At 38.5% G+C, this 14,304-nt stretch overlaps 1 protein-coding gene across 1 annotated transcript in view; it reads right to left on the bottom strand.

The window, feature by feature from the left end:
- ALG14 (ALG14 UDP-N-acetylglucosaminyltransferase subunit) overlaps positions 1-14,304 on the bottom strand; it is a 101,581-nt gene that overhangs the window by 86,725 nt on the left and 552 nt on the right. Inside the window, exon 2 of the mRNA XM_019457573.2 lies at positions 8,677-8,828. Within this exon, the coding sequence (XP_019313118.1) occupies positions 8,677-8,828 (152 nt within the window). The remainder of the gene's footprint in view (positions 1-8,676; positions 8,829-14,304) is intronic.

The following is a 14,304-nucleotide window of genomic DNA, read 5'->3' as shown; positions in this document are numbered from 1 at the left end:
AAACAAACAAAAAACTTAAAATGAATTAAAGGTGAGACAGGAAACCATAATACTCCTAGAATAAAGCACCGGCAATAATTTCTTGGATATCTGCCATAGAAACATTTTTCTAGATATGCTTCCTAAGGCAAGGGAAGCAAAAGCAAAAATAAAATATTGGGATTACATAAAAATAACAAGTTTTTGCACAGCAAAGGAAACCATCAACAAAACAAAAGGCAACCAAATGAATGGGAGAAGATATATGTAAATGATATATTCAATGGAAGGTTAATATTCCCCATATATAAAGAGCTTATACAACTCAACACCAAAAAAACAAATAACCTGATTAAAAATGGACAAAAGACCTGAACAGACGTTTTTCCAAATAAGACATGCAGATAGCCAATATATACATGAAAAGATGTTCAACATCACTAATTATCAGAGAAATGCAAATCAAAGCCACAATGAAATATCTCCTTATCCCTGTCAGAATGCCTTGAATCAAAAAGGTAAGGAATAACAGTGGTTGGTGAAGATGTGGAGAAAAAGGAACTCTTGTGCAGTGTTGGTGGGAATGTAAATTGGCGCAGCAACTGTGGAAAACTATATGACGATTCCTCAAAATATTATAAATAGAAATACCATATGATTCAATGATTCCACTCTTGGGAATTTGCCCAAAGAAAACAAAAACACTAATTCAAAAAAATATATGCACCCCTATGTTTATCGCAGCATTATTTACAATAACCAAGATATGGAAGTAACCCAGTGTCCACTGACAGATTAATGGGTAAAGAAGATTTATACACATGGATTATCAACTATAAAAAGGAGGAGATCTTGCCATTTGTGGCAACATGCACGGACCTAGAGAGTATTATGCTAAGTGAAATGAGTTTCTTTTTCTTTTTCTTTTTTTTTTTTTTTAAAGAGAGTCAATCTTTTATATATTTGTTTAATTTTAAGTGAGCAAAGATCTTTATAGCATTGGACAAAAAGGAAATTCAGTTCTTTACTAGAATGGCACTACAAACTCCCTTTTGCATCATAATAATCAAAGAACAGTTGCTTTTTTTAAATTTTAATGTTTATTTATTTTTGAGAGAGACAGAGCATGAGCGGCGGAGGGGCAGAGAGAGAGGGAGACACAGAATCCGAAGCAGGCTCTAGGCTCCGAGCTGTCAGCACAGAGCCTGACGCGGGGCTCGAACTCAAAGACCGTGAGATCATGACCCGAGATGAAGTCGGACACTCAACCGACTGAGCCACCCAGGCACCCCAAAGTGCAGTTGCTTTTTAAATTTTGTAGAACATGGGGCACCTGGGTGGCTCAGTCGGTTAAGCGGCCGACTTCGGCTCAGGTCATGATCTCACGGTCCGTGAGTTCAAGCCCCGCATCGGGCTCTGTGCTGACAGCTCAGAGCCTGGAGCCTGTTTCAGATTCTGTGTCTCCCTCTCTCTAACCCTCCCCCGTTCATGCTCTGTCTCTCTCTGCCTCAAAAATAAATAAACGTTAAAAAAAAATTAAATTTTGTAGAACTTGTCTATAAAAATACCTAGCCCTGGTGTGTGGGGCTATGATTTCCCTTACATGTGGAATCTAAAAACAAACGAATAAACAAAAAACAGAAACAGACCCATAAACAGACAACAAACTGACGGTTACCAGAGGGAAGGAACACAGCTGGGAAGATGGGCAAAATAGGTGAAAGCCAGTGGGAGATACAGGCTTTCAGTTATGGAATGAATAAGTCACGGGAATAAAAGGTACAGTACAGGGAATATAGTCAATAGTACTATAAAAACGTTTTATTGTAACAGATGGCAGCTACACTTGTGGTGAACGCAGCATAACATACAACCTTGTCAAATCACTATGCTGTACACCTGAAAGTAATGTAACATTGTGTGTCAACTACACTTCAATTAAAGAAAAAGTAAAAATAATAACAATAAAAATAAAAATAAAAATAAAAGATCACATTGCTCCTCTACCTAAAGCTTCCCAATTGCTCCCCATTTCACACACAGGGTAAAAAATTCTAAGACTAAAAACGGACAACATGGCCTTAAAAAAATCTGATCCCAACATGCCCACCTTGATGTCTATGGGCTCATAATCTGTTCAGCTCTTCCTCACTTACTTTGCTTTGGCCAATTTGACCTGTTTGTTATTTCAAGAACATGCCAGGCATAGCCCCACCTCAAGATCTTCTTTGCAGTTATTGTTTTCTCCAAGAATTCTCTTTCCCCAGATGGCTTTATACTTCACCTCCCTCAGGTCTTTGTTCAAATGCCACCTTTCGTGGCCACTCTAACCTAAAATTGCAACCTCCCAAACCTAAAATTTAACCCCCCAATATTCCCTATTTCCTTGCCTTGCTTTATTTTTCTCCTTAGCATTTATCACTAACACATTACAAATTTTACTTGATTATCTTGTTTATTGTTTCCCCATTGGAATGCAGCCACCATGAGGGCAGAGATTCTTGCATGTTTTATTTACTACTATATCACTAGCACGCAGTAGGTGTTCAATAAGAATCTGTTAAATAAATGAATGAATGCTAAATATATATTTATGAAGGAAAAAAATTCAACCTAGAATTCCAAATGCAGTATGCAATCAAAGGAAGATCAAAACCAAAACATATTCTCAGGAAAACAAAAAACACGTTAAGAATAAATCACTTAACAGACCTTCCATGAAAGAACTAATAAAAGACATACTCTGGAAAAAAGACATTTGATCCAAAAGGAAGGCGTAGAAAGAATAAGCAAAGAAAATGCTATATAAATCTAAATAAGCACTGACTGTATAAAATAATAGTAATAAGTAATTTGGGCAGTATAAAAACAAGGTAGAACCAAAACACTAAACAATAGTATGTAAGATGGGAAGGGGTGCTTACACTTAAAACATTCTAGGGGCGCCTCAGTCAGTTAAGCGTCTGATTTCAGCTCAGGTCATGATCTTGCTGTGAGTTCGAGACCCACGTCAGGCTCTGTGCTGACAGCTCAGAGCCTGGGGCCTGCTTTGGATTCTGTGTCTCCCTCTCTCTCTCTCTGCAACTCCCCCGCTCACACCGTCTCTCTCTCTCTCTCTCTCTCAAAAATAAACATTAAAAAAAATTTGTTTTAATTCTAAAAGCCTTGTTTTTCAGGAAGAGGATGGAGATATTGTTTTTGACTTTGAGTTAGGTATCCATGTAGACATTTAAGAACAATGTCTTGGGAGAATAGAATAATTTCCATTCTAGGGGAACGAAAAAAGGGAATATAAAGAAAGCTAATTAATCCAAACAGAAGATAGGAAGGGAGGATGAAAAGAGTCAAAAATCTTTCGGTAAGTAGAAAGAATCAAATAAAATAGTAGAAATAAATTTAATACATTAATAATCACAATAAATGTACAGGTACCAAACAAGCTACTTCAAAACCAAAAATCATTGTCTTTTACTTTTAAAAAGTGTTATATGTCTTTTATAAAAGACACACCTAAAACACAACATATCAAAAAGTAAAAATAAAGAGATGGATAAAGATATACCATGTGAACACTGTAGCACAGATTACAAAAGTGGCAGGAGAATATTATGAAAATAATTATGTTAACACATTTGTAAACTCATAAAAAATGGACATATTCCTGGAAAAATATCTTAGCAACATTGGCTTAAGAACAAACAGAAAGTCTGAAGAGTCTATAACTACAACAAAAAGAACACATCAGGGCTAGGTATTTTTATAGACAAGTTCTACAAAATTTAAAAAGCAACTGCGCTTTGATTATTATGATGCAAAAATGAGTTTGTAGTGCCATTCTAGTAAAGAACTGAATTTCTTTTTTGTTCAATGCTATAAAGATCTTTGCTCGGGGCGCCTGGGTGGCTCAGTTGGCTAAGCGTCCGACTTCAGCTCAGGTCACAATCTTACAGTCTGTGAGTTCGAGCCCAGCGTCGGGCTCTGTGCTGGCAGCTCAGAGCCTGGAGCCCGCTTCAGATTCTGTGTCTCCCTCTCTCTCTGCCCCTTCCCCGCTCATGCTCTGTCTCTGTCTCAAAAATAAATAAAAACATTAAAAAAAAAAGATCTTTGCTCACTTAAAATAAGCAAATATATAAAAGATTGACTCTGTTCAAAAAAAAAAAAAAAAAAAGAAAGAAAGAGCAACTGATATTTACCCAAATTTCTCCACAGAACAAAAAGCTGTATACTCACATAATGAGATTAGTTTAACCTTGATACTTAGGAACAGCACAAGAAAGGACAAGTATAGGGGAATCCTATTCATGAACATTAATGAAAAAACCCTACAAATATATTTGTAAACAAAATCCAGCAATGTGTTAAAATATAACTCGCTATGAACAAACTGGGTTTATTCCAAGAATACCACAATAGTTTATACCATGTAACTGCCCATGAAAACAGATAAAATGGGAAAAACAATATGATTATCTGAGACGAAGAAAAGACATTTGATAAAAATCAACTAAATATGATTTAAAATTAAACTCCTTGGGTATTGAGGAGGGCACCTTTTGGGATGAGCACTGGGTGTTGTATGGAAACCAATTTGACAGTAAATTTCATATATTAAAAAAGAAAAAAAAAAAGAAAAAAAAAATAAAGATGTGGTACCAATGCTTCTTCCAAAAAATAAAAAATAAAAAAAAAAATAAATAAATAAAATAAAATTAAACTCTTGAAAAAATTTTAAAATCAGAAAGAATATAAGGATGACCAGTACATTGCTTCTATTAGTTATTGTTCTGGAGAGTCTGACAACAAAATGAGAAAAAGAAAGAAAAGGTGTAAAGATTAGAAAGAATCACAATTGTTACTATTTGCAGATGATATTATTTTGATAACATAAAAGTGTACATAACATAATATGATATCTTGATAACATAAAAGTGTACAAATTATTGGAATTAATTAGAGTGTAGCAAGGTGGTTCTTACAAGATCACTATACTCCAATCAATTATATTTCTATATACTGAAACACAGGAAAGATCATTAAAAGGTATATCACTTACAATGATAATGAGACAATACAAGGTACGTAGAAATAAAAACAACAAAAAATATGCAAAACTCTTGTGACGAAAATTAAAAACGTTACTGAAAAGCATTAAAGGAAACCTAAATAATGGAGAGATGGATGATGTCCTGGGACAGGAAGATACCATCACGTAGATTTAAGTTCTCTTCAAACTGATGCATGGATTCAATTCAATTCATACAAAACTTTTAGTATGTTTCTTTGTGAACTTGCCAAAGCTAACTCAAAAACCCATGTGAAAAAGAAAGAACCCCTAAAATACTCCTGAAGAGTAAGACTATGGGAGCTTGATATTAGCAGCAGACAAACCTGTTAACAAAGAAGAAAACTCATACACAGATCTATACATACGCAGAAACTTGATATAACAGGGGTAGCACTGCACATTAGTGAAAAAAGGAGCATTCAGTAAATGGTGCTGAGCCAGTACTCACAACTACTGTACTAGACAGTGCAGATCTAGACTGTTCAATATTCTTGGCTAATAAGGGCTCTGCCAGCAAATGTATTGATCACTACTGATTTTTTCACCAAGACTCCCTCTTCCCAGTCTTGTGAGCCCCATGGAAGATACACAATGGATAGCTGTCTGTGGGGGAGGTGGGGGTTGCAGGTACATCAATCCCCCCCTTAATCTGTAGTGAAAACAAGAGAAGAGGAAGTGGATTCCTCCCCTTATCAAGTCTTGGTGGGAAGGCGTCTCTCCACCTGCCCTCTCCTCTAAGTGTGGCACATGGGGTGGCCAGCAGAAAGGACAACAGGCATGTTCATGCTATCACCCTCAGTAGCTCTCCTCTGCATTTTTGCAGAAACTCTTCCCAGCTTCAGATTCATAAGTATAAAACCTTTTAGGAATGAGACAGTATTTCTTTTCTAAGGAGACTTCCATTGCCCCAGCAGTAAATTAACTGATGGAAGGAAGTAGTCTAACAGAAATGCTTAGTCCTACAGTGGTGGTACCACTTTGATAGTAAGAAAAAATAACGGCACTTAAAAATTCAAAATCTTTGGCTTTTGTATTAAGGTGAATCAAATCTTGTTTGGACCTAGATGATATTATGTTAAGTAAAATAAGTCAGACAGAGAAAGACAAGTGCCATACGATTTCACTTAGAATGGAATCTAAAAAGCAAAAGAAACAAAGCAGAAACAGACCCATATAAACAGAGAACAAACTGGTGGCTGCCAGAGGTGAAAGGGCGAGGGAATGGGCAAAATGCATGAAGGAGAATGGGAAGTACAGGCTTCCAGTTATGAAATGAGTAGGTCACAGGGATGAAAGGCGCAGCATAGGGAATAGAGTCAGTGGTACTGTGATAGTTTTGCATGGTGACAGATGGTAGCTATACTTGTGGTGAGCACAGCATAACATGTAGAGTTATCAAATCACTATGTTTACACCTGAAACTAACGTTAACACTGTGTGCCAACTAGACTTCAATTAAAAAATAAATAAAGTGAATGACACCCAACTTATTGGGCTCTAAAGTGTCTACAACAACGTTCCAAATGTTTCATTAAACCATGAAATTCAGCAAATAAACAATCCATATGCTGATGGACCTGGAGGGAAATATTCAGTATATATACTGAATTAAAACTGGAGCCTCCGATTGGATGCAACTTTAGAAAGAAGAAAATAATATATACGCTAATAATTGAGTAAAAAGCTACCTGTTCCTTATGTTGAAAACAAGAATTTGTAATTTTTTAAATTTTATATTTTTAAGTAAACTTTATCACTGCTGTAACATAATACTATATTCCTCTTGTGCAAAAAATCACCATCATATTCTCCAAATTCTCTACCAATTCTAACATACACTATGATTCAATGACATTTTTAAGTCTCTGATGCCGCGAATAAACCCTGAAGCATTCTTTTCTAACTTAGTTTTTTGGGTTGGAAAAGAGTACACAAAAGAGGCCTATGAAGAAAAAGTTTCAGAGAAGACACGTTTAAGTAAGCGACACGTATTAGGCAGGACCTTACTTATACTTCTCGGTCTCAATTTTCTCAATTGTGAAATAAGGATATCGTTATCTGCCTCACACATTATTAAGAGGGCCAATAACTAGCACACAGGGATGAGTAGTGTCCCCCCTCAAATTCCTGTCCAGCTGGGATCTGTCAACGTGACCTTATTTGGAAACAGGTCTTGTAGATGGATCAAGTTAAGATGAGGTCATAGCGAATTAGGGTGGGCCATACATCCCATGACTGGTGTCTTTATGAGAAGGGAATGTGAAGACAGAGACACAGAAATGGCCCTATGACAATGGAGGCAGAGATTAAAATGATGCTGCTACAAGCCAAGGAACACCAAGGACTGCTGGCAACCATGAGAAGTGAGGAAGATTCTCTCCCCTTCAGAGAGAACACGGCCCAGCAGACTCCTTGACTGCAGACTTGTAGCCTGAACACTCAGAATGTGGTACTCTGTTACAGAAGACCACAAGAAACAAATACAGCATTGATGCCTAAAACAGAAATGAAGCATTTGGCTCATCTCCCACATAGAAAAAACATACCATACATTTTGTTAGGGCTCAATTCACGGCAGGCAGATTCTAATGTTGTTTGACATGGACTCTCCAAGAACACATTTCCATAGTGTTTTAGTTAGGGATCATGTTTACAAGTGACTAAAACTCAACTGGAGTTTAAAAGGCCTGGGAATGGAGTGGAGTGGGGTGGGGAGGTGAGAGAGGGAATTGAGGGGGAGTGACAGAGGGGTGATATTAGTGGATCCTGATTTTCCCATGCAGATGCAGCTGGGCGTCTGGAGTTACTAAAGGCAGGACTCACCATCTGGTTTCTTATTTTATTCTTCCTGTGCATTAATTTCCTTCTTTTCTCCAACTGTAGTCTGTCTTTACCCACCACATGAAAACATGACTGCCAGCAGCTCCCAAGTCTTAGCTTTCACAGAGTTTGCCCCCAAAGAAAGACTGTCTCCATTTTCTGGGTCCCCAAGTCCAAAATGCCCAGTGAAACACTTTGAGGGGCCTGAGCGGGGTCAGCTTCCACTCCTGACCCACCTGCTGCCACCCCATGGCTGGGAAGGCACCAGAGGAGGGATGGATGGAGACAATCTACACAAGCACTAGCTCCGGTTCCCTTCATGATAAAGCACAGTTTCACATGGGTTCTTTTACCCCAAATTCTCACTAAAATGCTAAAGCGAGCAGCGAGAGGTACAGAAGTAATTATAAAGGCAGATACAAAGACAATTTGAAGACAAAGAAGTTGTCATAGATAAATCATCGAGAAATGCAGGACCTTGATAAAGAACTTTTAGTGAAGAGCCAATAAGCACATCAACTGGATGTCTTATGTAAGTTTAAATAAAACAATTTTCACAGTTGGACTTAACTGAAAAATAATTTCCTTCCTTTACAAGAATAAAAAAGAATGTAACAAATTAAGCTACCACTCGAAGATACACTTTAAAGGAAGTCTTATCTTTCGGTAGTAGAGGAAATACATTTCATCAGCAATAAACATTTGACTGCCCTGTAAGGGCAGGGCACTGAGGTGCCACAAGATTGTTTCTAGAGATAATTAAACTCAATATATGACTTTTAACTTTCTTAGAAATAGAAATGATCACTTACCATAGTACTGGGGTCTCTATCAGCTCGATTTCGTTCAAAAGAATTTATTTTATGGGCACTCATTTCATCAGTATCAGCAATGATATAATGTCTGGGAGAGTAAGCATTGGACAGGTGCTCAAGCAGCCTCAGGATCTCAGTGGTGTGCCCACCTGGAAAAAATATTGAAAGGCCTAAGATTAAAAATCCCACAATGTGGGGGCACCTGGGTGGCTCAGTTAGTTAAGCGTCCGACTTTGGCTCAGGTCATGATCTCCCTGTTCATGGGTTCCAGCCCCGCATCGGGCTCTGTGTTGACAGCTCAGAGCCTGGAGCCTACTTCAGATTCTGTGTCTCCCCTTCTCTCTACCCCTCCCCTGCTTGCACTCTGTCTCTCTGTGTCTCTCTCTCTTTCAAAAATAAATTTAAAAAATTTTTTTAAAAATTAAAAATGCCACAATGTGGTTATTAGAGGGGAGGCAGGTGGGGGGATGAATTAATTAGGTGATGGGGATTAAGCAGTGTACTTGTTGTGATGAGCACTGGATGAGCACTGGAAGTGTTGAATGTACATTGTACTTTACACCTGAAACTGATATTACGCTGTGTTAACTAACTGGAATTGAAATAAACATTGAAAAGAAAAAAGAAATGCCCAACGGACATATCCATTTGGCTCTGCTATACTAATGGTATGTTTTATGTATTCCTCAAAAGACAAAAGCAACATCTGGAAACAATAATCGATGCCCTTGTATAAATACTACTTTTATATGGGGGAAGAGGATAATAAAAGTAAAACAATAAAATTGGCACTAGCAGTAGGTGCTAAGGAGGCACAAAGAAGTAGAAGACACAATTCCTGTTACCAAGAAGCCTGGTACGAGGGGAAAGAATGCACACAGACATGTAAAGAGTGATGCAAGACAGCATAAAAAATTTAAATGAGGGCAGAGGGGAGGCAAGCAAATGGTTATGAAAACAACCTTGTAAGAGTAGGGGAGATCCCTGATAAAGCTGAAGCCGAAGCTAATGGACACAGAGCAGTAGGGAGGCCACTGGGTGGGATTATTAGGACATGAGATGGCAAAATCTGAGATGTGGGCTCAAGGAATGGGGGAAATACTGGGAAGAAGGACGAGAGTGAAAGCAGATCAGGAAAGTAGGTTGAAAAATGGAAAAACTGTCACTGAAGGTTTCTGGGCTGCGAAGTAATGTCAGGGGGGCATGAGCACTGACCCGCAGGGCTCGGGGATTCTTAAAGAAGACTTTTGTTCATCACTGTAACCCCAGCTCCTAAGAGAAGTCTCAGCACACTGCAGGCCATCAAATATTTACCAGTTTCACCAAACAATGGTTCAAAGTTTGAAACTGTACAATCTCCAACATTTTAATGCTTTAATTTCAAAACCATGAATTCAAAAATCGACTGTGTACATTGAGGTTTCCTTCATGGAAAAAAAAACACAAAAGCACATCAATCTATCGCATTAACTATGCAGCATTTTTAAGCAAAGCAATCAAACTCCTTCTCAACGAGCCCTATCATACCCATTTAGTTTCATTTCACAATCTCTCAGCCTCAGCCAGGTTGATGTCCTTAACATTCTCTCTATTCATCTTGTTATCTCCTCCTTGTCTCTGGTCACACTGTTCCCCCCACCTACTAAACTCTCCTCCACTGCTACTGTTGCAAGAAAGTGCTTTCGATGGTGAAACAGTGAACATATAGAACAAATTAAGCATGTGGTTTCTCCCCATACACATATTTTATTATAGTAGAAAGGGAAGGATTACTCTCTACATTGCAGAAGGGACTAGATGTAGAAATAAAATTGGCATAGATTATGTGTGAGTTTCAGGAATTAGAATCATACTTTAGCTTTGTAACTTGTCACCCATCTTTGTGTCTGGGGCATGTAATTTACACATCTGATTTATGCTCATTTTTGTATTTTTGTTTTTAGCCTTGAGAAAGTGTAGTGGTTTGCAAAGTAGGTACTTGCTTTCACAGCTGGACCAATTAAGGATAAAAAGGATAATTTCCACATTTTCCACTGCAATTAAAACTTCATTATACCTGCTTTAACAGTCTTTTCTTTTCTTAAAAGGAAACACTTACTGAATACATTCTTTGAAGATTTAACCTTGCCACCAACTGAAGTCGTTACAATGATGGGTCTTGTCTTCCATTTTACTCTTTTATTAAGATATATTCTTTGGGAACAAAATCTTCTCAGTTCTACCTTACATAATGCTCAATGTCACTCATCATCAGGGAAATAAAAATCAAAGCCACACTGAGATACCAGCTCACACTGGTCAGAATGGCTAAAATGAACAAATCAGGAAACTACAGATGCTGGCAAGGATGTGGAGAAACGGGAACCCCCTTGCAGTGTTGGTGGGAATGCAAACTGGTGAAGCCACTCTGGAAAACAGTGTGGAGGTTCCTCAAAAAAATTAAAAATAGATCTACCCTGTGACCCAGCAATAGCACTACTAGGAATTTACCCAAAGGGTACAGGAGTGCTGATGCATAGGGGCACATGTACTCCAATGTTTATAGTGGCACTTTCAACAATAGCCAAATTATGGAAAGAGCCCAAATGTCCATCAATTGACGAATGGATAAAGAAGATGTGGTTTATATATATAATGGAATACTACCTGGCAATGAGAAAGAATGAAATCTGGCCATTTGCAGCAATGTGGATGACACTAGAAGGTATTATGCTGAGTGAAATAAGTCAGAGAAGGACAGGTATCATATGTTTTCACTCATATGTGGATCTTAAGAAACTTAACAGAAGGCCATGGGGGAAGGGAAGGGGAGAAAATAGTTACAGAGAGGGAGGGAGGCAAACCACAAGAGACTCTGAAATACAGAGAACAAACTGAGGGTGGACACGGGGGTGGGAGAGAGGGGAAAATGAGTGACGGGCATTGAGGAGGGCACTCGTTGGGATGAGCACTGGGTGTTGTATGTCAGCCAATTTGACAATAAATTGTATTTAAAAAAATACACCCAGAATCCAATCTCTTCTCTCCATCTCCTTTGCTCCTACCCAGCTCCAAGCCATATTACTCACATTGATTATGACCATAGCTTCCTGGTCTGCTCCCCCAGCTCCATTTGTCTATTCAAGTGTCTACGTCCATCTATTCTCAACACAGCATCCACTGTGACCCTATTAGAAAGAGTTGATCAAATGATTTACCTCTGCTCAAAACCCTCCTGTGGCTTCCCTTCTCACATGGAATAAAAGTCATCTTGTAATCTAACCCCTTAATTTGTTACCTTATGGGCCTCATCTGCTTCTACCCAGTTTTAAGTCTACTCCAGCCACTGTGGCCTCCCTGCTGTTGGACATCCTGTCATTCCCCCAAGGAGGCTTTCCCTTACAATTCTAAAACGCAATCCCCCTCCCTACCCCCTAGTATTTATCACCATATAATTTAATATGAAATCTATTTATTTCTTTTGTTTTTGTCTCCCCCTACCCTTGCTCAACCATGACATGACGGCAGGGACTTCTGTTCATTTTATTACTACTGTATCTCCAGTGCTTAGAAAACAGTAGGCACTCCTATTATCGATGAATGGGTAGATGAGCATTTGATATTAAATCTAAAATTTGGAGATCATATGTTGTTTCAAGGAAAAGTAGTAATTTCGATTGATGTTCTTTGAATGTAAGTGGTTGATTAATATCGTTTTATGGTATCTAAAGACTACTTTTTTGGTAGTCAAGGTAAACACTGAAAATGCCTTCCCCCTCCTCCAACATTTTGGGCATGTAGTGTTAAACTGTTCATCTGAATATAAGTCTTTCTTTGACTTGGATGATTCTTTGAGGGCCTTGACCTCTCCCTACCCTGAATGGTTTGAATGACAAGGAGCATTTGCCAGAGTAATTATCAGTCTTAATTCTGGTTCTCAGTCCACCAAATCTAATACTGTCAAATGAATGGCTGTAACATCCATTCATTCAAGACAGACACCTGGACATCATTCCTGAACCTTTCCTTTCCTTACTTCCTACTTTCAAACCACAAGATCTGTGATTTTTTTATCTCCTAAATCTTATTTAAATGCATATACTTCTCTCCATCCCCAAACCCATCACCCTAGTTAGGCTGTCATCATTTGTCATCTGAATTATTCAAAATGTTCCTACTTGTCTCCCTACTTCAATCTTTGTCAAAACATTCCCTTGACAATGCAGGCTGAATGATCTACGTAAAAGCTTAGATTTAATTGGGTCACTCTCCACTCAAAAGTGTTTTAAAAGATCCTTTGCTACCAGGATTAACAACAGTCACCATTTACTAAATGGGGTGCCTAGGTGGCTCAGTCGGTTAAGCATCTGACTCTTGATTTGGGCTCAGGTCATGATCTCACAGTCCTGAGATTGAGCTCTGACTTGGGCCCTGCGCTGAGCATGGAGGCTGCTTGAGATTCTCTTTCTCCCTCTGCCCGGCCCTGACATGCACACTTGCTCTCTCTCTCTCTCTAAATTTTTTTTTAAATGCTTATTATATGCCAAGCACTTTGCTAAACCCTTCTAATACTTCCATACTTAATCTCTCTTCACCTCTTCTCATCCCATATTTTTTAAGGTGGAAACAGAAGGCTCAGTGAGGTTAAATAATTTGCCCAAGATCACCAAGTCAGTAAGTGGCAAAGATGTGACTCCACCCCAGGATTATGTCAATCTAGAACCTGTGTTCCTAACCCCTACATGGAAGGAAGCAGTGGAGTAGTGCCAATAGCTTTATAGAGCATGGTTTACAATGCTCTTAAGGATCTGTGCCTCGTTTACCTCTCCATGTTGAACTCAAAGCAACAGTGCCCTCCCACCGCCAGCCCTTGCAAGTGCTATCAACTTCTTTTGACACCCTTCCAGTTCTCAAAGCCCCAGCTCCCCTTTCCTGGTCATCTTTCAAGTCTCAGTTTAGACAGCACTTCTTCCCAGAATTTTCCGGTCTCACATTCAGATAAAGCGGTGCCCTTCCTGAAGACTTCCATAGCAGTCTGTACATCCCAGATTACAGCAATTACCTTTTTTGTTTTTTTGTTTTAGTTTTATCTAATCTCCATTCCCTTCACTGCCGTACCCTTGCACCTTTCACACTGCTTGGGACACAGTCACTACTCCACTGTAAGTAGTAGTATTAGTTCTGTTATTTCCAGAGTTTAGCATAATGCCTGGTCTCTCCTAAATCTCCACATGATTAAGTGAATAAAGTAATGAATTATACTTGAACATAAGTTTACAACATTTGCTCATACTAAAATTATTATTGTATCTGGATGCAATCTCCTAGCATTTCTAAATATACACAATATATGTGTCTCTGTCAGAACTAGACCATCAAATTGTAAGCGCCTACAGAGCTGGTAATCTCTGTTTTGACTGTATTACCCGATAGGACAGCTCGTTGTTCATACCGTGACACAATATTCTGAAACGTGTATTGTTCTATGGTCAGGAGATAGTTGTTTCTATCCTCATGGATTTTGTGTATTTATAAATGTGGCAATTCACTTTGCTTCATTTATCATGCAGTGTTCGTGATTTCTAAGCTAAACACAACATGCCTAGATTAACAACGCAAAACAGCTTTTACTACTCAGGAAAATTG

Source organism: Panthera pardus, unplaced genomic scaffold, assembly GCF_024362965.1.
Source record: "Panthera pardus isolate Hobbes unplaced genomic scaffold, ASM2436296v1 HiC_scaffold_11, whole genome shotgun sequence".
NCBI classification, from domain to species: Eukaryota; Metazoa; Chordata; class Mammalia; order Carnivora; family Felidae; genus Panthera; species Panthera pardus.
The sequence above is the reverse complement of the archived record's forward strand: the minus strand, read 5'-3'. Positions and strand labels throughout refer to the sequence as shown.